The following is a 24843-nucleotide window of genomic DNA, read 5'->3' as shown; positions in this document are numbered from 1 at the left end:
AACTAAGGTACGCAAGTTCAGCTACGCAAATAGCGTAGCTGAACTCGAAGTACCTTAGTTCAAAGTACATACCCATCCTCACGGCGTGGGATTGAAGTCCGCGGCTCCCCCGTCGACTCCGCCACCGCCGTTCGCGGTGGTGGAGTTCCGGAGTCGACGGGAGTGCGTTCGGAGTTCGATATATCGCGTCTAGAGGAGACGCGATATATTGAACTCTGAGAAGTCGATCGCTACCTGCCGACCCGGGCGGGTAGTATGGACGTACCCTTAGACACTTAAGAAAAGTTCATAGAATATTTGTTTTTAATTTTTGTTTTGTGCAGCAAAAAAAACAACACTGAACGGGTTGAACTAAAGTCTTTCTTGCACCCTCTTCTGGATGTCTTGTTGAAACTTGGCACTAATGCTTACATACCAACACTGAAAACCGATAAAAGTCTACAGCTACTCTTGAAGCTATTACAGACCTGTTTGTTAAAACAGTACAGTCCACAAGATGGTTAGTGATCTCTTTAGTATATTGCATCCTATATCATTTATAATCAAACTAAACTTGTGGATATTTACTATGGTAAAGGGATATTATCAAGTAATGACAGTTCATAAGTAATGTACATAAAAAAGTTTATAATCAGGGGCATGCCCTCCAAATCAGAAACTGTGGGCCCAATCCTGCAGAAGCCCTTGTGGGGTATCCCACCATTGCTTGTGAGTTGAGGATGTAGAATGCTTCCAAGATTGGACCCACAGGTATTTAGAACCTGGCTAACATGAACATATTATAAATAACTATGAGCCCATTCTTTGGGAATTGAGCCTGCAGAGTTCTAGCAGTCCGAGGAATCTCCCAGGAGGCTGCTTTCATCTTACAGGATTGAACTCAAAACTTTTTTTTCCTCCTTTTAAATGCTTTGGTATCAAGACATGTAAGAAAAGAAAAGCCACTTTTTAGGTATGACCTGCTGTGTTTTCATGCTTCTCTGCTGCAAAGTAAAGCCAAGTAATAAACTTAATTGCCAGAGCTATGAACTGACCTATTTGCTGATCATTCATGAACAGGGAAATACAGTAAATGTACAAGTTGTCTTGGCATGTTTACCATTTAAAAAAAAGGGAGGGGGACGCAATGTATGGAAAACTGATACGAACATGTTCAGTTTTCAAACTTGTACAGTGATGTTACTAACAGTGGTGAATGCTTTGTTTAAAAAAAAGTACAAAAATGTACTTGATGTTCCTTTCAAAATGTGGTTGTGGTCAGAAAGGTGACTATTATTGGCATTTTCTTACTCAAAAGATCTGCTCCCTGTGTTTATTGAGTCTGCAGACTTTAGTGTTGAAAAATGACTTTTTACTAATTATTATTCTTGATAATGTTTGAGAGCCAACAGAACTATGGGAGAGTTAGCTGGATTCTGTTCTGGGTTGTGGTTTATCAAAAGAATTCCTAAGTTCCATTTGCAGAATTGTTATTACAGATAAAGCATGAACCAAACAGCATGCAAGGGGGAGTTATGGTGTAATAACAGTAATAATTTGATGTAGGAACTAAATTACAATGTTGAACCTTGTGAACAAACTAGAGATGTGCACTCCTATAAAAGCAGTCAGCTGAGCCATTTTCAGCCATGTTAATAAATAGAGAACATTGATAATAAGCACAATATAGTTTTGGAACATGTCCATATTGTTTCTGGCATTTGGCAGTTTTCCATTTAATTAACTTTTGTTTTCAAAAATTAAATATCAGAGCAAGATTTGGCTGTTAAATCTCCAGGAAGGGTACTAGGCTTTCCTCTGAGCTTGCTCTTTGGTGTCATTCTAAGGTGACACAGAAAACCTTGAAGAAATCCTCAAAGGTACTCTTTGAGAATCTCTCTGGGAACTCAACCTGTACTTCATAGATGTTTATTTCATAGCAGGTCTAATCAGATAGACTCCACTTTAATGCTTTGTTATCCTCCCTGTGTTCTGTTAACTCCCCATATGTTGGTGCAAAAAGGGCATGCAGAGGCTTTCAGTACCATCTCCATATTGATGTATTATCCGTCTGACTTTCAGTGCCACCGTGGTTTCCCTTGATATATAGATTGAGGTATGTAGGTGGTGAAGTACATTTTGCCACATTTACCCACTACTGCCCCTACAAAGTAACATACCTATGTCATTTTCTATGATTAAGTGCCTTACAAATGTATTGTGTGGCATTATGTTTTGTACATGTTTTATCATAGCGTTCCCTAAGTAACAAATGCTATTTTCCATTATAATCTTGTGCTCTCATTTGCTTATAACTTTCTGAAAACAACTTTTTAGGCTGAAATCTTCCATGCTTGGTATCTACCTAAAGATGAATTACTTTAGAAAGCTTCAAGGAATGCTCTTTTAGCTGTTGTGTATGCAGATGTGTTTTAGGAAAAAAACAAAAAACTTTTCCCCAGGTACATTAGTGGCTGAATTTGGAAACTGAGCATTCTAAATGTCCTCACTGAGGAGTAAGCTCATGTCAGAGTTTGGGAAAAAATGGGTTGGGAATTTAATAATGTTATGAACATTTGAAAACAGTCCATCTCTTTATCTTTCATCTTTGCAAACTTCACTAAACTTTGATCACTCACAAGAAGGAATATAACCCACTTCACACTGCAACATGTGGCTCTGCAATGCTATGAAAGTACAAAGTAGTTTAAATACCCTTATTTTAATCATTAAAAAGAGCAGATACAACGCTAGATAGAAACAAGGAGCAGATCGATAGTTAGAACATGTCATTTTCACATAGTTGCTTTTCTGACTAGAACCCCACTTTAACTAGCTGTGCGTAAAAATGAAATAGATCTTTCTTTATGTGTCTATTGAGAGACATTGGGCCAGATTGCGAGCGTACATCTATCACAGAGTGTGGTGCAGCAAGGAAAGAGTTCTGATTCTGAAGGGGAAAGAGTTCCTTTCTCAGCTTCCTTTGTTTTTGTTCTAAGGGAGAAAGTATCTGCTACTGGCTATCGTAGTAGCAAATTCTTCTCCTTCAGTGTCAGTTCAGCTGTGCTAACCGGCATATTGTGGGAACAGAGCCAGTGTCTGTGTTCATTCCCATCCCCTCTCTATCCATTCCATGGTTACCTTTGCAGAGGTAAAAGAGGGCTAATGTCAGTGGTGCCTGCTCTTGTCCCCATTGCATACACTGGTGTTCCAGGTAGCCCAACCCCTTACTTTCCTGCATGGGTGTGTTGGGCAAGTGACAGTCTTGCCCATGGTGATATTTTCTGATGTGCATGCTGATTATGCAATTTGCATCCAACCATAAATGTGTAAACAAATATATAATATATAATTTCCCCACACAAGCATATTACTCCTCAGTGATGTATATGATCATAGTAGTTTTGGTTTAAATCAGGAAATGTGTATTTTTTTCACTTTCACTCAACTGTAAAAGCAGTTGAAGGGATTTTGCTCCAGTTTTTTTTTTTTTTTAGAGAAAAATGTTATATTTGTGTAGAGGCTCAATATGGAAAATTTCAGTACCAGTAATGAGTATTTCACAAAGTTATGAAACTGTGAAAATTGAGTTTGAATGGAACCTGTTTTGCACCCTTAAATTGTTGATTCCAGACTGAGAAACTTTTGTAGTAAAGCCACACATGCATAATTTGGGCATTAGAATACGATAATCATAGAATATCAGGGTTGGAAGGAACCTCCGGAGATCATCTAGTCCAACCCCCTGCTCAAAGCAGAGCCAATCCCCAGACAGATTTTTGCCCCAGATCCCTAAATGGCCCCCTCAAGGATTGAGCTCACAACCCTTGGTTTAGCAGGCTAATGCTCAAACCCCTGAGCTATCCCTTCTTTCTATCTATCTATCTATCTATCTATCTATCTATCTATCTATCTATCATCTAAATAAATAATGTACAATGTACTATAATAAAGTTTGAGAGTTGTTCTAATTAATTTAGGCCCTGATCCAGCAAAGCATTTGAGTATATGCTTTAACTTTAAGCACTTGAATAATCTCATTGACTTTGAGATCTCTCTGGTGTTTGTTCAATCAAATTGATTTCTGATAAACATAGAAAGCAAACCAATGAGCTACAGGCCATTAAATTGGACCTACCAGTTTGAGATTTGATCTGGAACTCTGAATGCCCTCCAGATTTATTAACACTTGAGAAGATTTGAGCGATTCTTAACATCAAGTTTTATAAATTTTAAGCAGCAGAGCTTTGCGTATATCCTTTAAGATAGAATGCCTAAACCTAAAAAGACAATCATAAACATTTCTTGAAAACCCTGATATTCTGTGCACCATTTTATAGCCCTCTAGCCAATCAGATGCAGATCCCCTCAAAAAGAGAAGTAGAACCCACTGAAATAATATAGAATACAGTAAAATGAAGAGCAGTCATTTATACCGAGTGATCAGAAGCTTAAGAGAACTGTAAATGCTTATTCCTGTATAGCTTGACGTTGTATGGTAACCTGATTTAATCCACTTAGTATATCATGTGTCTCTAACACAAAAAAAGTACATTGTTTTAATAGTGCATTTGTTTTGTTTTCTGTATAGATGTGGTGTTAAGTTTTCTCTCTAATTCTGTTATGACTGCTGCAGAAAGTATACTGGAATTTGTCCTCAGAAGACTCACTACAAGTGAGTTGAATACTGTAAGTATTTACTGTAGATACTTGAAAGACTCACTGTTTAATTTCTTGTTTTTTCAATGCAGTTCTGATTGTTAATCTGTTATGCATAGAATTGGCAATATTTTTACATGTTTCCAAATGAAATTTTTCAACACCCAGAAAATCGTCTTGCATAGAAATACTTTAAACTCTTTTTATGGTTTTTGATAAAAGCCTGCTGAGACAGATATCTGAAGTTTCTTCCAGTAAAGGGAATTCAGCAAAGATTCAGTTTACCTTAGCCAGTAAACTGACTTGAAATTTGGCACAATGGGAACAGGTCACTACATTAATTGTCACTGCTCTGATATAAAGAAATCCTATAGCAGAGATACTGAACTGCTGGTTTTGAGAGAAAGTTACTTGGTGATTTGTTTTTATAGTACTAGTCAAAATTTTATTTTCCCTCTCCCTCTTTACTGTATTCAGTTAATGTCTAGTTAAAATTGAAACAGTTTTTCATGTTGTGGTTTCACTGAGAGTCCTAAAATGAAACCCGAGAGGTGCTGGTGGTAATTAACTTCTTAAAAAATAGCTAATAACTAGTTTACTCCTGAGGGAATTCTGCTCTACTGCAGAATGCAGAATTCCCTATTTTCCCCACAGACTTTCTGGCTGCCGCTAAGGGCCGCTGGAGCGCCCAGCCTGGCAGGGCTGGAGGTTGCACGCTCTTTGATCCTCATTCTCCCAAGACGGGAGAGGGCTTGGGAGACCCAGCCAGCTCTAGCAAAGGGTGAGGAATGGCAGGGGGCCGCACTACAGCATGTCCCCCAGCAGGACAGTATAGGAGCTGGGTGGACTAAAGGCTCTGGCGGGGCTGGTGTCTGGGCAGGGGGCTGCCCTTCGGCTGGGCTCTGGGAGGAAAGGAGGGGCTGGTGTCTGGGGGATGCTCTGCGGCTAAACTCTGGGGGAGTGGGGGCTGGTGTCTGGGGGCTGCCCCATGGCTGGGCTCTGTGGGGAGGGGGGGCTGGTGTCTAGGCTGGAGGGGTGCCCCATGTAGCTGGGCTCTGTGCGGGGAGTGGGGGGGCTGGTGTCTAGGCCCGGGGGTGCCCCGTGGCTTGGCTCTGGGGGGCTGGGAGTGCAGATGTCTGGGCTCTGGGAGCCCCACACAGTCCCCTCAATCACCTCCCAACTGGAACTGGGTTGTTGTATGGGGTTTCTTTAACTCTCTACTCCTGGGGGATTCTTTTTTGCTGTTGTCTGTATAGTTGACATACTTGTTGACAAGTATTTTTAAATAAATTACCAAAATTATTGAAAATGGAGTGATTATATTGTGTTATTTTGACAACTAAAATATGCAGAATTTTAAAATATTGTGCACCAATTTTTTTTATTTTTTGGCGCAGAATTCCCCCAGGAGTACTAGTTCTATGTGTTGGCCTTGCACAGAGAGCTTTACAAAGGAGCTTACAAGACACACACAAGGCGAAACTAGTAATAAATGGTTCATGGGAGAAAGAGTAGAATGAGACATGGTGATGAGAAGAAAGGTAGTATTCCTGAAGGATGTGGGTTTTCAGGAGAAGAGAGAGGGACTTGGCAGACAGAGGAGGGCTGTTCAAAGCATAGAAGGCAGTATAACAGTTAGGCCATCAGCGTTGCCATGTTGGCGTCCAGCCCTATGCTGGACCCGGAAATGGAAAGGCAGCAGAGAGAGGAACCACCTCGTCACTCTGGCGTTCTTCTCCTTGTTCCTGTGCATCCACTGGAGCGGGGCGTGGTCTGTCACGAGGGTAAATCGCCGCCCCAGGATATAGTAGTGGAGAGTCTCCATAGCCTATGTTATCGCCAGACATTCCTTTTCAACAACAGCGTACTTTTGTTCCCTGGGGAGGAGCTTCCGGCTGAGGTACAAGATGGGGTGCTCCTCCTCCTCTTCCATCTGGGAAAGGACAGCACCAAGCCCCACCTCTGAGGTGTCTGTTTGTAGGATGAATTCCTTCTCGAAGTCTGGGGCTATGAGTACTGGATGGCAGCATAGGGCTGTCCGTAAATCTACAAATGCGTCTTCAGTCGCATCAGTCCACTTAACTATCTCGGGGCCCTGAGCTTTTATCAGATCCGTCAATGGCCCTGCTCTTGTGGCGAAATGAGGGATGAATCTCCTGTAGTACCCTACTATCCCTAAAAATGCTCTGACCTGCTTTTTGCGGATTGGTCGAGGCCAGCCTTGTATTGCCTCCACTTTGTTCCATTGGGGTTTTACCAAACCTCTCCCTACTACATGCCCGAGGTATCTGGCCTCAGCTAGTCCTATCACGCACTTGAGAGGGTTAGCAGTGAGATCGGCCTTTCGCAGGGCGTCCAGCACTGCTGCTACTTTTCCTAGGTGCTTTTCCCAGTCAGGGCTATGGATGACTATGTCGTCTAGATAGGCGGCAGCATACTTGGCATGGGGTCGTAGTAACTTATCCATAAGTCGTTGGAATGTTGCAGGGGCCCCATGGAGTCCGAAAGGGAGGACAGTGTATTGGAACAGGCCATCGGGTGTAGAGAAGGCAGTATTTTCCTTGGCATCCTTAGCCAGGGGAATTTGCCAATAACCTTTGGTCAGATCCAGAGTGGTTAGGTATCGGGCCTTGCCTAACTGATCTACCAGCTCGTCAATGCGTGGTATCGGGTATGCATCGAAGTGGGATACTTCATTCAATTTCCGGAAGTCGTTACAAAACCTCAGGGTGCCATCAGGCTTGGGGACTAGGACGATCAGGCTGGACCACTGACTGTGGGATTCTTCAATGACCCCGAGTTCCAGCATCTTCTTCACTTCCATCCTAATTTCTTCCCTTTTTAGCTTTCGGTATTCGGTATGGTCTTATCGTCACCCTTACTCCGGTTGTCACCCTCTGCCTGGGGCTATTTGGCCAGCCCCCCACTTCTTTTCCCAAACCCCCAGGTCCCTTCCTGGCCGCGAGCCATTCCTCGGTGTCTTTCCTCCCGGTTACAGTTCTCCGATAGGTCTCGACAGCCCGGGGCCTTGGGTTTGGGGTTGGCTTCCTGGATTGCCATGTCTCCCCGCCTGGGGTCTGGAACAGTTCGCGGGCTGCCAGCTGTCTTTCCACGAGGGAGACTAACTCATCATAGGTAGAGGGATCATTCTGGCCAACCCAAGACCTGAGACCTGGTGGTAGCCCTCTCATATATCGGTCCAATACCAGTACCTCCATCATCTTCTCAGAGCTAAGGGCCTCAGGGCGCAGCCATTTCCGGGTCAGGTGTATCAGGTCAAACAATTGTGATCGGGGTGTCTTGTCCTCCGTAAACCGCCACTCATGGAACCTCTGGGCTTGCAATGCCGTCATTACTCCAAACCTGGCCAGGATCTCTGCCTTCAGCTGGGGATAATCTGCTGCGGCCTCTGCAGACATATCATAGTAGACCTTCTGGGCTTCCCCACACAGGAATGGGGCAAGGATACCAGACCATTGATCTCGGGGCCAGGCCTCCCGCAGGGCTGCTCTTTCAAAGCCAGGAGGTATGCCTCCACATCATCTTCCTGTGTCATTTTCTGTAGGCAATGGCTAGCCCGTATGGGCCGGGTCCCTTCACAGTTGCGATTCTGCTCCATAAGGGCCTTCATCTGGTTCACCAGGTCTTTCAGCAGGGCTCAGTCCTGAGCAGCCTGACTCATCAACAAATGATTGGTCTCCTGCTGCATTCTAGTCGCCTCCTGTTGGGCGGTTGCTTGGACCCGGGTAGCCTCCTGCTGGGCCGCGGTGGCTTGTATAAGGGCTTTGACCACGTCGTCCATCTTAAGGATGGGAGGGTTTTGCCTAACTCTGGTCTATGTCCCCAGCGCGCAGATCCCACCCGTGACACCACGTGTGGCAAATTGCCGGTACTGTTATGCTGGGTCTCGCGCTTTCTCTTCATTGGGGAAGGTTCAGGGTGCCATTGCTTGCCTCTGAACCGGTATTTTTAATTACCCCACTAGTGTCCTTGAGGAGTGGAGTGGAGAGGGAGGGACCTGGGCCCGCCCTCTTCTCCAGGTCCCAACCCAGGGGCCCTGAGGTTAGTGGTGAACCACTTGTACTGGTGGTTCCTTCCCCTGGGTTACTTCCCTCTACTGCCCTTCAGCTTGTGGGAGGGGCTTCTTGCCTTCTTTCTACACAAGCCAGGTGCCCCTTACCTAGGGTTTTTGGACTTCTCAGCCCACCGCAGCACTCTTCCAAACTTTCCTTTTGTCTCTCTTCAACTCTGTTCTCTGCTTCAACTCCTTCAAACCGCTCTCTGCTCCAACCAAACCTTCCTGCTCCAACAACCCACACTGTCTGACCTGAAGCAGGGGTTTTTATCATGTGACTCACTGCTGGTGCTCTAATTGGCTTCAGGTGCTCTAGTTAATTTATAGCAAACCTTCCACCCCTTGCAGGGAATAAGGCTCCCTGCTAACACTCTCCTGCTGCCCTCTGGCTATGCTGTATCACAAGAGAAAGCAAAAAGATGAGTGGGTTGGGAGAAGTGTGGGGAGTTGAGTCGCTATAGAAGGAAATAAGAAGAAGGAAAGATTTTAAAGGCCTTGAAGATGAGCACTGTGACAAGGGGAAGACTAGATGGGATAGACTAGATGGGGAGAAGTGAGAAGATGAAAGACACAAACAAGGTTACTGTAAACAAGATAAGAGAGAGGAGATCATGGGCAAGGATTTTAGCAGTAGTTAGTGGCTACTCAGAGGGTAAAGGGAGAAAGGTCCAGATTCACAATAGCATTTAGTGTCTAAGTCCCAGGTTTAATTCCCCATTCTGTGCCAGAGCATGAGAGAGAATTTGAACAGGGGTTTCCAACACCTCTCAGAAGAGGTGCTCCAACCCCTGAGCTCTGGGATAGTTTGATATGGGGCTCCCTCTGTCCTGTTTAAACTGTTCCACTGTAGATAACTAATGAACGAGTCATTGGAACCTGGGTCTCCCAGAAGGGTGCCCTGAGCACTAGACTACAGTCTCATTCTTTCTCTCTCTCTCTGGCCCAGTGACCCTTTAAGTATTTATCCTCTGTGGAACAGCCTCAACAGGAGAGATTGAGAGAGCCCCACATGAGAATATCCCATAGCTCAGTGGTTACTGCACTCATCTGAGCAGTGGGTGGCCCCAGATCGAATCTTTTCTCCCGCTCTGCTTCAGAGGGGAATTGAATCTGGGTCTCACTCATCCCAGGTTAGTATTCTAATCAGTGGGCTAAAAATTATAAGGTGAGTATCACCTCTGGCCATTTTGTGTGGAGTTAGGTACCTGCCTAGCTCAGTCTCACAAGAAACACCTTTAGTCACTTATGCCACCTGACTCCATGAGAGGTATTCCCAGCTATAAATCGCTAGCAGTGACGGGGACTTCCCTGCGGCCTGGTCTCAGCACTTACCTCTCTGAGAGGAGTGGGACTTAGCACACATTCTTCTCATCGCTATCTCCTATTGGCTAACTTAGATGCTTCCTTGCCTAATTTGTTTGATTTTGTAATTCTTATTCTAAGTTGCCTATTTCCCCCCATTTGTTGTATAGGAAGCCAGGGTGCTTAACTCAGGCTTTGTGAATCGCAGTTTTGTCCCTGTGATTTTTTAGGTACCTAAAAGTCACAACGTCCAAGTCCCTTTGTGAATCGAGGTCAAACTGGCCAGTGTAGACTCCAAAGAAGAAAGTTGTGTGGGAAGGAGGAAGGGACAGAAAGTGACTAACAGGGAGGGAGGGAGAAGTTCATAGCCACTTCTAACACTTGGGGGAGTGCAAAAAGATGGTCCTTGTAAGAGGAATGTAGCAACAGAAGTTGAGGCATCAGAAAAGAGCTGTGTTTCAGCAGGAGTGAAGAGGTGGAGGGTAGCAGAAAAATAGAGGTTATGAATCAGGGTGAGTTTTTCAGCAGTGGAGTGGGAGTTTTGAGAGGGAACATAATCAAAGAGGGAGCGTGGAGTATGGAAATAAAACTGATATGGAAAGAGTCCAAGAGAGGTTCATGATAGAGGATGGGATAAAGAGGGGACCTGGACTGAGACAAAGACCAAGGTTGAAATGAGAAGAGGATTTGTGAAAGTGAGAAAAGGAACATAAGAATGGCCATACTGGGTCAGACCAGTAGGCCATCTAGCCAGGTATTCTGTCTCTGACAGTACCAAAGCTTATGGGGCAGTGTACAGAACAGAGCAGTTGGAGTGATCCACCCCTTATCCATCCCCTGCTGGCTTTTGGCAGTCAGAGGTTTAGGGTCACCCCAAGTCTGGGGTTGCATCCATGACCATCTAGGCTCATAGCCATTGATGGACCTATCCTCCTTTAATTTAGATAGTTCTTTTTTTGAACCCAGTTGTACTTGTGGTCATCACAACATCGCATGGCAAGGAGTTACACAGTTAATTGTGCATCATGTGAAAAAGTAATTTCTCTTGTTTGTATTATACCTGTTGCCTATTAATTTCATTGAGTGACCCTTGATTTTGGTATTGTGGGAAAGGATAAATAACACCTTCCTTATTCACTTTTTCCACACCGTTCATGATTTTATGGACCTCTATTATATTACCCCTTAGTTGTCACTTTTCTAAGATGGACAGCCCTAATCTTTTTAATCTCTCCTCAAGCCATTCCATACTCTTGATCATCTTCGTTGCCCTTCTCTGAACCTTGTCCAGTTCCACTATATCCTTTTCGAGATGGGGCGACCAGAACTGGACACAGTGTTCAAGGTGTGGGTGCACCATGGATTATATAGTGGCATTATGGTATTTTCGGTCTTATTTTCTGTCCTTTTCCTAATAGTTCCTAAAGAAGAGGAGGTGTTACCTGTCTGAGAGTAGAGAAGGCAGTAAAGTTAATGAAAGTACACAATGGGTGAAGAGAGGAGAAAAAGAAGGTGGTGTTGGTATGATGTGGTGTGGAGTAGGAGAAGTAAGTGAAGGGGAGCACAGAAGCTAGAAGCCAGAGAACAGAGGAGACATAGTGGGAAAGCGAAATGGGGCCAGGGAGAAGTACGCTATTTTCTTAGGACTCTGTGGTGAGACATCTGCAGAAGAAGAAAAACCAGTGGTCCAGTTATCAAACAGCTGATTTTGCACTGAGAGCTTGAAACAATATATGGACCCACAGGAAGAAGGGCAGAGCCTGTGGTCAAATGGAGAGGAAAGAAAGTTTCTAGTAAAAAAAAAAGAACACTGGAGATTTCTTTCATAGTACCAAAGTTGTTGGTTACTCAGAGAACCCTGAGGTGGAGTGGGGGAACCTGACAGGAAGGGAGAGAAGAAAGTGTGTTTAGCCACAAGAAGAAAGGCTGTTCAACTGTAGTTGTTGCTGCTGCTCCTGCCTTTTTCTAGCTGTCTCATTTTCTATTTATTTTTTCCCCTTTTTAGTGATTCTACCTACCTTCTTCATTTTAGGTTTCAGATCTGGATCGTTGTAATTTATACTTAGCATTATTGTCAGAGCTGGTGAATTTATGCTCAAACGCTGGCTGGAAAAAGGGGCCATCCATTTGGAATTTCATCTCTTCTCTGATAAATACCTCTATTAAAAATCTGCAGGAGACGGGCAATGAACAGGTAATTTTACAAGGGATAAATGGCATAACTATATGATACAAATATTAATGAATATATTACTTTACAGAAAACTCATTTGTGTAATTCATCTGCAGTGTTATATTGCAGTGAAACACTCTGTTTCCCAGAGGACATTGTTATTACTGTAGTGCTGCAGTTCTTTGTTAACGGTATACAACTGCTATATAGCTATAAAGCAATGCGTTGGTGGCAATAAACACGTTTTTCTCAAATAAAATTGTTTGTGTAGCGCTCAAACGCCTTTGCCTAAAATACAGTAAAATGTTAGATAGCTTTGAAAATAGAATTAAATTGAAACCCCATCCCCCAAACGTTAGTATTGATACAATGTTAAATTTGCAAGGTCAAGAAATTCCAAAAGCTAACATTTTCTGTTGCAGTATTAATTCCCCCATGTTTTATATCCCATAGTTATATATGTTATATGTAGAGTAATAGGTTAATATTTTCATTTTTCAAGAGAAAGAGAAAAGTTTGATGTGAAACATGGCTGAATTCATATTGCTAGAGGGACTTTAACTTTTGGAATTTCCCGACTTGACATTAATGCTTTGTCAAAAAGATTTTGGGGGGATTTAATTTTCTGTTTGTGTGTGTGTCTTTCTTGCTCCCTTTTAAGTTAGTGGGACTTTAATGATTACTAGAGTGGGAGCAGAATGTCTTTAACTGAGCTGTGAATGCATTCAAAGTACATCTTTAAGTTGGTGTCTCTAGGTTTAAGGTATATCCTCTCTAGAATATGCATTCATCTTTTTCTTAAATCAAAATATTTTTCTCACCCAACCAAGCAAAGATACTAGTTCAAAAAGAGAAGAGGATTACATTAATGCCAAATCCGTATCTGTTTTTATTTTATGGTAGCCCTGATATTTTTTAAAAGGATAGAATTTTACAATGTGAAAAAAATGTGTTTATTTTCAGCCTTGACAAACTGAAAAAATGGATGGACAGATTTTGCTCACTTTCTCATTTTTTTATTAGCATAAATCACTGTCATCCTTAGTATACAAAGTGAATGTTTTGGCGAATTGTGTAAAACCAGAATTGTATGTTTGAAACTGTTTTTTAACCTTAATTATAGTGGCAGTGATAAACACCCTCTAATATCCAGATCCTATCCTTGTCAGAACAAATCAGTAGGCTCAAAGAAGTTAAGAAATTAAATCATACACTGAGAGCAGAATGAGAGATAACTCTAGTATCATTTTTGAATGACTAAGTGGAAAAACAAGTTAGTTTTTTTCAGCTATTTGTGATTTTATCATTATATCAAACAAAAATGACATTTGTGGTTTAGTAGCATATTGTAACAGTATATTGAGGCCTGACTCAGTAATTCTTCCCAAGTCAATATTTCAGTTGAATCAGAAGGGGTTTTCCTGAGAAATGAGTGTTTGAATAGGGTCGCTGTTAGTTATGTGTTGTTGAAAGATTGCAGCAAATTCTTACAGCCATTCTTCATAGAGAAGGTGGGCAGAGGTTAGAAACATTTCCTGTGTTTCTGATAGCTGGAGGCATTCAGAAAATCTGTTTATAATATTGCATTTTGTACATTGCTGTACACATTGACAGTGCTCAGTAATTTTTTATATAATCTTCTGTCCCTCTTCCTCACCCCTGCACACTTGTTCCTATATAACTTTACACACAAATTAATATATTTTGATTGGGAGTGAGCTGCATTTTATGCTAGAATAGATCGCACAGTCTCTTCTGCTTGCTCTGCTTTTCAGATACAATAATTCCCCTTTAGTTGAAGTGACAGTTGTTGCCTTCTAGACTGCTTTAACTACTCTCTCTACTGGTCTTGGAGGACTCTGGCTACATGTGCCTGAATTTTACTTTTTGTTCAGATTTCCATAAATAATAGAATTCAAACTTATAATTTGTGAGAAATTTGATGTGGGGGAAAATATCCTTGTGTCAGGTATACATTTCAATATTTGCTTAACACTAAGTTCGTGACATAAAATAGAAAATATGAAATTAAGACTAACCTTAGTTGCAGTTCAGCCTTAACTGTACTGGCGCAAGTGCTGTAATGTACTAGAATGAAATTAATTTCTTACCATTTCCATTATTAGTAAAAATACATAAGTTAATTTCTGCCCACTCAGTTAACTATGAATGTCATGTCATAGTCAAACTACAGGGCTGGTGCTGATAAAGGAATGCTTATAATTTGTAAGATGAGATAGATAAATATATATATATATATACACACACACCTGTTTTTCCCTACATTTTGCTTTCTAATCAGATTTTCATATGTAATAGAATATTTTAAAGGTATTCAATATGCATCTGTATATTATTCATAATTTATTAGGAGAAATTTTAGTATGTTGATTGTGTGATTTTTAATTTTTCATTACTAGGAACCAAAGCTTGGAGAACAGATTCAAAAAGTAGTTAGTATGGCCTCACTAACTGTGGTTTGTGAGATTATTGATCAGAAACCTGAACTGCAACTTAAATCTCTACATGCTGTTGAAACCCTAAAAGGTTTTATTTCCTCTGTTCAACTTAATCAAGTATTAAAGAAGCCTTCCTATATTGAGGAAAAAAATAGGTATGTCTATGCTACAGTTCAAGTCACTCTTTATACATCTTTAATACAGAGTAAAGTAATTCTAAGATAACTTTTTTGGTAATTTTTGACAAGATACAAATTTCATAAGTGATAACTTAATGAATTCAAGATGTCTAAGTAGCTAAATGAGTCTTCTTACTCTTCAAATCCAGAATATGGTAGAAGTGAAATGGATTTGTTCATCTTACCTCTTTCTGTAGTAGACAGGGAATTAGGATTCAATTGATTCTTACTGAAGTGAATAGGTATCTTTCCACTGAATTTAATGGGAGTTGAATTGGCATTTAGACTTTTGATTCTAATCTGCTTTCTGTTAGGACATTACATTATGGCCTATAGTTTGTATGTAAAGAAACTGAAGTATTAATATGGACTTAAAAGTATTTTCTCTGTTACAGTTTATTTGAGGAATCAACATCTTCTCAAGGATGGGGGAAAATCGTTGCAAGCTATATACATGACCAGTGGGTTTGCCTTCATTTTATTTTAAATAAGTATCATAAATTTATACCATTGTCAAATGATGAGACTCTGGAACTATCTTTGCTTGCAGTCCAAAGGCCAATAAGAACTCTACAGTCTGCACTGGAAGCTCTAACTCTTTTGCCTTCCGACCAGGTTTTACCTGTGTTTCATTGCATGAAAGTGCTTGTTCCCAAGGTAAGAGACAAAAGCAAACCTATGGTCAGTAGCAATACTGAAGATTTTTTCCACCCAGAAATTAAACACTGCTTTCCTCCTCTTTATTTTTAGCTTCTGGGCTCGTCCGAATCTCTCTGCATAGATGCATTTGATCTGGCTTGGAAAGTTATATCCTCTTTGAGCAACACACAGCTAATATTTTGGTCTAATTTAAAAGCCTTTGTTCAGTTTGTGTTTGACACTGAAGTTCTTGCTGTTGCTGCAAGTAGCAAGGGTCAAGCATATTCAAAAATAAAGGAGGTAAGTGTTAGTGTTCTTTTTTGTAAATATTTGTAAATTGTTGAGTGGAAGACATCTTTTCTTAATAGATGATTTTTAGTGTTCTCAGCTATCTCAGTGAATTTTTCTCCTCACAGAAGATGCTGGATTGAGAGCACAAGAGCCAAAGTCATTTTTGTTTATCTTCAGAACATCAGTACAGTGTATTCCACCCTTTCAGGAGGGACTGCCTCTAGGGGTAAGAAGGTTGTTTAATTTTCAGGTCCATTAAGTCCCATGCCGTCTCTGCTGGTCCTGCCATCTAGGGTTCTAGTGAGCGGTGGAGGGAAAATTGTTTACTATGAACTACACAGGAAAAGAACATTTATTGTAGATCACAAAAAATCATTACATGGCAATGACTTTTGGTCGCTACCATTCTGTGCTGGCTTCAAAATGGTGACCTACAAGAGAGGCTTTATATCTCATTACAATTTGTTTCACTCATCCAGTTCCCCTTTACTTGTTCCTGTGATATAGGTAATGAAAGGTACTATACCTTTGACTTGTAAATTATTCACTTCCCTGCCTATCCAAGATTTTCTGAATTCATGAAAATGATTTCAGTTTCCTTTGGTCTCATTAGTGAGTTTTTTGCTATAATTTCATATCTACAGTATGCATTATTACTTGTATCTTTATCCCATGGTTTATAGATCTGTTTTTGTATAACATTGGTGAGCTATTATACATGAAGTTAGGACACTATTTAAACATACACCTTTTGCTGCTGCTGTAGAGAGGTTTTTTCCCAGGATTCCAGAATGCTGAGAAAAAATGTAATCTTGCAAACAAAGATTTTATTAACTTAAAGAGAGATTAATTTATTAACATTGGAGCCAGTTCTATTATATTTTTACTTGCCATTCTGGAAAACAGGAAATCCATCTTTGCTGATTTTGGTCAGGTATGTCATTTGCTATCCTCCAGGAGTCCAGTTGCTTCAGCTACATTTGATGAAGGGAGAGGGGGAATTTCAGGAAAATTTTGAATTGAGTGAAAGCTCCTATTTTCCTGGGTTTTAGTAAAATCATTTTTGGCTGTTCGTATTGATTATAAAGCTTATGGATTTTTTTAAAATAATTTTTACAGCATGCAAGTTTATTATGGTGTATTTTGGCACCAAATAACTGTAGTCCAGTCTGGTCTAAATTGTAGCATTTTCTTTAGCTCCTTTCCTCATCTTTGTGTATATGTTTGATTAATTTATTAATTATATTTTTCTTAATCTGTTACCTAGTAAATAAATTTAAAAAGTCACTGTTTACCATCAGTTACCACATAGTGGTAGATGAGAGTATTGTTGTTTTCCTTTGTGTTTAGAATAGAAAATAAATGTAGTATCTCAGATACTTTTTGTAGTAGCTTAGTAAATATTGAGTTTTTGATGACGCCCACAGCAATATTAAGCCAACAAAGACTTGAAGGACTTTGTGTGATCTCTTGACTTATGTCAAGACAAGAAAAACCTTTTACTCCACTGGCTTCCTACTTCTGATTAAAGAGGAAAAATATTCCCCCTTAAAAATATTTGGTTCCACTGTAGATGATCAGTGCAATAGAAAGATAGCATATCCTTTGTGACAGTCCTGAAGAGTGAGTTGCATTAAGAGGCTACAAAATAATAAAGAACAGGAAGTTCTTATGGGGAAACTAAATAATCTCCAAAAAGCGTTGTGCTTGTATTTGGCCGATAAAACCATAAATATTGGGAAGCGTTTTAAGAGTGTAATCTTGATTCTTCTTCGAATGCTGCCCCTGTGGATGCTCCATTTACAAGTGTCGATGCATCCTGACGCTGTTGACCAGAGATTTATGGTAGCAGTGTCTGCGCAGTTCGCACATGCACAGTAGGTGTCTCACAGTGCTGTTGGTGCCGAGCATGCACACAACCTGAGCCCTCCAATTCCTTGTCAACCATCCTCAGCTGAAGACTGAGCTCTGGGGCAGTGTTCATCACTCTTGCCAAACCTTTAGAAATAATAGTTGAAATAGTTAGTCAGTCATATAGAAAGTTGTAGTTAGTGTTAGTTTTGTTGGATCAAAAAAAAAGTTTCCTTTCTCCCAGTTTACCTTCCCATAGTTCCCCTGCTGCAAGGTTGGTTAACCATTTAAGATGCCTGGCTCCCTAGGCTTTAAGCGAAACAATGCCAGTTTCTGATGGGCACTCCTTGTGTGTCTGATGTCTCAGTCAGGTGCATATCCACGAAAATGCACCCACTGTAACAACCTGAAGGCGAGAGCCCGGTGTGACTAGGATCTCCGACTCAAATGATCCTGATGGAGAAATTTCTCCAACCAGAGACAGAACAATGGACCTCCTCTCCAGCCACCCCTCCTTTAGGAACAGGAGACATGCCTTCCTCTAAAAGACCAAGGAAGAGGGCACAGAAACATAGGCAGTCTCCTGCCAGGTTGCTACCCCCGATGCCTACACATGCTTGGGTGAGCACTTATGACACTCCGGGCACCTCCAGCACCACTGAGTCCCGAGGGAAGAAGACACAGTGAAAACAGCCTACACAAACAGCTTACAGTATCACCCCGTGTCCTGAACTCTACACTGGTGGACAGGAGCAGAAAATGTTTGCATGGGCATCCCCTTCCAACAGGAACCCCCATCAATAGTAATTCTGATGGATGCCTCACTGATAGGCCGAGGCGCCCACATGCATTTGCACACAGTTCAAGGTAAATGGCCTTTTGTGGAGATTCATTTGCACATCAGTCTACTAGAGCTATGTGCGGTCCGCAATGCCTGCAGACACTTCCTGCCTCACATAAAGAATGAATCCAATTTGCATAATAACTGACTACAATGCCTGCATTTTACATCAGTCACTCAGGGGCACTCGATCTCAGTCACTATACACCGAAGCCATAAAACTGTGGAACTGGTGCATTCACCACAACACAAACATTTTGGCCTCCTACCTTCCCAGTTGCCAGAATGCAATAGTGGACACACTAAGCAGGTACTTCTCTCGAGACCACAAATGGGAAATGAACAAGGGATTCCTGCAATCTGTATTCCGCCTCTGGGGCACTCCCCTCATCAATTTGCTCGCATCCCCAACGAACCACAAATGCGCAATGTTCTGCTCAAAAGTGGGAATGGAACCACAATCACTGGGGGGATGCCTTCTTCACCGCATGGGATTCACACTGATGTGCGCATTCCCACCGATTCCCCTGATATCAGGTGTGATACACAAGATACAAATAGACAAGGCCAAGGTCATCCTCATCGTCCCGACATGGCCCAGGCAAGCATAGTACTCTTACCTGATGGCATGGCAATATGTGGCCCTCGAGCTCAACCTTGCCATCCGGACCTGCTGTCCCAGAACAGCAGTTGCACTCTTCACCCGAGTATGAAAAAACTCCACCTACAAGCATGACTCCTGCATGGTTCCATTATGGTGAACTAGCCTGTTCGGACCAAGTTAAACATGTATTACTAAACAGCAGGAAAGTGACCAAATGTAATACTTACCTTCAAATGTGGAAGAGATTTTCCTCCTGGTGTCAAGAAAAACGTGTGACAGCCTCCACAACATTGCCACCATTAGTGTTGGAATACCTACTGGAGCTGAAATGCTCGGGTTTAGCAACGAGCTCAATCAAAGTCCATCTCGTGGCTATTACAGCATTCCATCATGAAATTGATGGGACCTTGATCTTCGCACACCCTATTACTAAACGCTTTCTTGCATGTCTCCAGAACATTTACCCAGAGGTTCGCTAACCTACTCTAGCCTGGGACCTCAATCTGGTATTGAAATGTCTCACCACACCACCATTTGAACCCTTAGTCATCTATTCCCTCCTTCATTTATCCATGAAAATGGCCTTTTTGGTCACTATTACTTTGGCCAAATGGGTGAATGAGATATGGGCTCTCATGGCTGATCCTCCCTACATGTTATTCTTCAAAGACAGGGTCGCGCTACATCTGCCCCCCAAATTCCTACTGAAGGTAGCATCATATGAACCAACCAATCCATCTTCCCACATTCTATCCCAAGCCTCACAGGACTCCCAACAGAGGCTGTCTTGCATACACTGGATATCAGGCATGCATTAGCGTTTTACTTGGAAAGAAAAGGACCATACCTTCCGGAAATCTCCTAGACTTTTTGTTTCTACTACCGACCATTAGCAAGGCTGCGCAATATCTACTCAGAGACTGTCTAAATGGATATCCACATGCATTCAACATTGCTATTGTATTTGGAACATGGACCCTCCTGTGCACATCAGAGCACATTCCACATGATCAGTTTCAACCTCAATAGTGTTCCTAAACATTGTTCCGATATTAGAGATTTGCAGAGCGGCCACTTGGGCCTCTGTCCACATATTCACTGAGCACTATGCAATCACTCAAGAATCCAGGTCTGATGCCATAGTTGGCCTAACCGTATCTACCTCTATGACTCAAATGAACCCAAAGTCCCTCCTGCCTTCTGAGGGGCACTGCTCTACATTCACCTGAAGTGGAGCACCCACAGGGACATCACTTGAAGAAGAAGAAGAAGAGACGGTTACTCACCTTGTGTAGTAACTGAGGTTCTTCGAGATGTGTCCCCCTGTGGGTGCTCCACTACACGCCCTCCTCCCCTCTGCTTCAGAGTACTGCAGAGTCCTTACTGTGAAGAGAAGGAACTGGAGGGCTTGGGTAATGCGTGCACTAGACGCGGCACCAACGGCACCACAAGATGCCTACTGTTCATGCGTGACCCATGCGGACACTGCTACCTTAAATCTCCGATCGACAGCGCCAGGACGCACTGACACCTGAAGTGGAGCACCCACAGTGACACATCTCTCAAAGAACCTCAGTTATTGCACAAGGTGAGTAACCTTTTCTTTTTAGAGCTTTCAAAAAATAATACCCATTGGTTTTCTTTTCTGTCAGTTCATTCTTTTTGAGTGCATTCTTTTTGAAATCTACTTAATCAAATAAATGTTAAAATGTAACAGTATCTACATTCAGTAGTAGTTACATCATATTTAGCAGTAGCAATCTTGCTTGGATCCCAGCTGAAAGAAGACCTGTTGTTGCCTTAGCATATACAAGTAAAATAATTCCAGGTGACAGAAATCAGTATCTGACCGCTCTGTTTGGTCTCTCTCTTCACAGACCACCACACCTGGCAATCGCATGCTCGGTGTTGTTTGAACCTATGAGCTGTAACCATCATTTGTTTGCTGTTGTTTGTTTAAATATTTGTAGTTTTTGTGTTAGTGTTAGTATTTTTATGTAGTGTTAGTATATTTTCATGCCAAGGTATATTTGTGCCAGTGTTGAGAGTCTTGAGTCTCTGTGACAGCTATCCCATTGTCTGCAGTGGGACATACCATGGCCACAGGAATCAAGGAGGTAATGAAGGTCTCCTATATACAACTAAGAGTCCAACCTACCTTCTGTCCCTTCATAAGAAAATGAAGATAAAGTTCCTAAGCAGGTGTCTACTTATGTACATTCTTACCCCACTCCTTGGCAGTATATTTCAAACTCATATGTATATATAGACAGATAGCTTTTCTCCACTCCTTGGAGTTTTACTTCACTGGGAGGGTGTGCCTGATTCTTTTGGTCTCGGGCATTGCTTGTCTTGTTAGGAGGCAATCCCGGAGAGTGATGGATACTCCCAGTGCATCAGTTGCCTCAGAGAATCTCATATTTCCCCAAAGTGCAACTTCTGTCTGACATTAAAATCTAGAACCAGAAAAAGCAGGGAGATCATACTTCGACTCCTCATGATGGAGAGGTCACTGTGCCCAGCCTCTGACCCAGGCCAGAGGACCCCCCCCATACACCAGCCTCTGAGTAAGTCTGCTGCCTCCACTTTCTCCAAACTGCACTCCTCAAGGGCATCTCAGAGGCGTACCCAAAAGATTCCCAAAGACCGTCGTTTGAGTTCTCCAGGTAGGAAATCTACCTTGAAGAAGTTGTGGTATCTGATAACTCCATCCACTTTAGCACCCATTGCTCTCTGACCCAGTGCCAATGAGGCTGCTTGTTCCTCAGGTATCAAGGGCACTCTCAAACGTAAAGACTGTAAAGTCTTGGACTCTGAGAGAGGTCATTGGTACTGTCAGTGGACCAAGGTGGCAAGAAGAGCTCTACCTCTTCTCACCTACTACCGAAGAAGCCCACTCGGACTCCATCTGGACACCCCTAGGAGTGGTTGAGATTCACAATACCGCCAACTCCCATCACACTCACCCAAATACAAGCGGTTCCTCAGGGGGCTTGGAATTCTCCTTTGGCCAGTTAAGCATCGTACTCCAGTTTGGGACCCCAATCTGATTCTTAAATGCCTTACAAGATCACTGTCTGTACCAATGGCTACCTGCTCACTCCTCCATTTATCCATGAAAACAACATTTCTGGTAGCCACCACATTGACTCAACACGTTGGGGAAATAAGGTCTCTTATGGTATATCCTCTTTTTACAGTATTTTTCAAGGACAAGATCATATTACAACCACATCCCAAGTTTTTACCAAAAATATCTTCTGAGTTCCATATAAACCAACCCACTCCCCTTCCAATTTTCTACCTTAAAGCTCACGTAAGCAAAGAAGAGGCGCCATTACATACAGTTGATGTCAGGGGAGCCCTGGCCTTCTATGTTCACAGGATTAAACCTTTCAGAAAGACTCACAAAGTATTTGTCTTGATCTCAGACGGATCAAGAGGGTCTGCACTCTCTAAGCAAAGACTTTCGAAGTGGATACCTGACTGCATTATTTATTCCTACCAATCTTATAATCTGCAAACACCTTGGGGTATACAAACTCACTCTACAAGGGCTATTCCCACCTCTACCGCCTTTCTCAAAAATGTTCCCATCATTGAAATATGTAGCGCGTGATTTGGACCTTTTGTATACATGTCCGCTGAGCACTAGCAATAACTCATGACTCTGCTTCCAATGCTGCGTTAGGCTTGGCTATACTTTCGTCAGTATTGGACTGAACTCCAGAGCCCCCCCTCCTCCTTAGAGGGAACTGCTGAGTACTCATATGATGTGGTGCACCCAAAGGGACACTGCTCAAAGAAGAAGAAATGGTTATTCACCCTGTGCAGTAACTGGGCTTCTTTGAGCTATGTGTCCTTATGGATTCTCCTTAGAGATTCTCCTTATGGATTCTCCTTAGAGATTCACCTTCCCCTTAGAGTTCTCTGCTATGCAGTTTCTCAGTAGAGAAGGAACTGACTGTAGTTTGCCCATGCTATATAACAATGCCACGGAGCACGAGACTGAGTAATATGCATGCACAGGCTGAACAGATGCTGCTATGAGAAATCTCCCATCAAAGGTGCAGAGAGCGCAAGTGTGCTTAGAGTGGAGCAGCCATAGGGGGACACATCTCAAAGAATCACAGTTAATGCACAGAGTGAGTAACCATGTCTTATATATAAGGCTAAGATTTTTTCACAGATATTTTTAGTAAAAGTCAGGGACAGGTCACGGGCAATAAAGAAAAATTCATGGAAGCCCATGACCTGTCCCTGACTTTTACTAAAAATAGCCATCACAAAATGGGGAGCTGCTGGACAATTGCGGGGGTCTGTCTGGGAGCTCCAGGGGCCTCCACCACCCATGGGGGCTCGGAGTTTCAGGGTCCAATCCCCTGCAGCTCTGAACTGGGGGGTTCCCCGCTGCCAGAGGTCAGGAGTTGCGGAGGCTGGCCACGAGCTGCGGGGCCCCCCCACGGCCACTCTGAGTCCCCCAGCGCCCATGGTGGCGAGGAGCTGTGGGGTATCCTGCACCCACGGCAGGCAGGAGCTGTGGGAGTCCCCCCAACCGCCCACGGTGGTGAGGAGCTGCGGGGACCCCACTGGCGGCAGTGTCCGGGGCATCTGGGTTCTGCCTGCGGTGGCTGGTAGCTGCAGAGTACCCCCACCGCCTCAGAGCTTGGGGCTCCCACTGCCGTGGGTGGCAGGGGCACCCTGCAGCTCCTGGCTGCCCTGGGTGGTGGTGGGACCCTGCTGCTCCCAGCTGCCTGTAGGCTAAAGTCATGGAGGTTTTCAGAAGTCTCAGATTCTGTGACTTCCACAATCTACGTGATAAAATTGTAGCCTTACTTGTATATTGAAGTAAATGGGTGAATTGTTGCCCAGCCATTGGCCCTCAGAATTAGGGAACTGTAACTGGCTCCAAGACACCCTCACCTCCACTATGCTGAGCAAATCTCTGACTCAGGAATCAAGCCCAACATATTGGAGCAGTACTGCAAATACACTTAAATAATCTAAAGAGACAAGGTAGGTGAGGTAATACCTTGTATTGGACTAACTGCTATATGAAAGGTGTATATAACTTCCAATAAAATAAGTTACCTCACCTCTGCCTTGTCTTTCTCATATCCTGGGACCAATACAGCTACAATAAGACTTAAATAATCTAGATATTGTGTTGGGAGTTAGGATTTTGATCTCTTTTTTTTTTCCCTCCTCAGATCATACTCAAGCTAGTTGAAATGTCCACTGCAAGAACTGGAGTCTTTAATACAGTGCTTAGTTATTGCTGTCAGTCATGGTTATTTCCTACGGCTGATGACACAGGTGCTTTAGAGAATCCCTTCTCAAATGCTGGAAATTACAGTGAACTTATCACGGAGGCCTGTGTCTTTGGAATGGTATTTAGGCGAGATCAAAGGTATAAAATTCCCTGCATTTAATTAGATTTTCATTATGAATGTGTGATTATATTTGTTAGAATGTTGTGCTCTTTAGCTACTTGGTTTAGTTTTTTGAGATTATCAATTAATGTAGAAGTAGTGAACTGTTTAGAATCTGATTTTCATATTTTATTCACTTAATTGTGTTTTCTCTCTTCCTCTTTCAAATAACTTTTCATTTGAGAAGACTCATTCAGGATGTCCATGCCTTTGTAGAAAATCTTGGAGATGAATGTGCAGCAAATGTTGTCACAGAAAGGTATGTTTTTAATATTTAACATGTATGGTAACTGCATCTTTCTTTGTTGCTGCGGGTTGGAATTATATTATTTGTATGTTCTTCAAAGCCAAGTTTTTAT

At 42.4% G+C, this 24843-nt stretch overlaps 1 protein-coding gene across 1 annotated transcript in view; it reads left to right on the top strand.

The window, feature by feature from the left end:
- The window catches only part of TARBP1 (TAR (HIV-1) RNA binding protein 1), a 107782-nt gene that overhangs the window by 46935 nt on the left and 36004 nt on the right, over positions 1-24843 (top strand). Inside the window, exons 12-19 of the mRNA XM_045008909.1 lie at positions 324-499; positions 4571-4668; positions 12048-12209; positions 14609-14802; positions 15222-15483; positions 15577-15765; positions 24263-24462; positions 24672-24743. Coding sequence (XP_044864844.1) covers positions 324-499; positions 4571-4668; positions 12048-12209; positions 14609-14802; positions 15222-15483; positions 15577-15765; positions 24263-24462; positions 24672-24743 — 1353 coding nt within the window. The remainder of the gene's footprint in view (positions 1-323; positions 500-4570; positions 4669-12047; positions 12210-14608; positions 14803-15221; positions 15484-15576; positions 15766-24262; positions 24463-24671; positions 24744-24843) is intronic.

This window comes from Mauremys mutica, chromosome 3 (assembly GCF_020497125.1).
Source record: "Mauremys mutica isolate MM-2020 ecotype Southern chromosome 3, ASM2049712v1, whole genome shotgun sequence".
NCBI lineage: Eukaryota > Metazoa > Chordata > Testudines > Geoemydidae > Mauremys > Mauremys mutica.
Note: the sequence above shows the minus strand (reverse complement) of the source record. Positions and strands in the feature narration are given on the sequence as shown.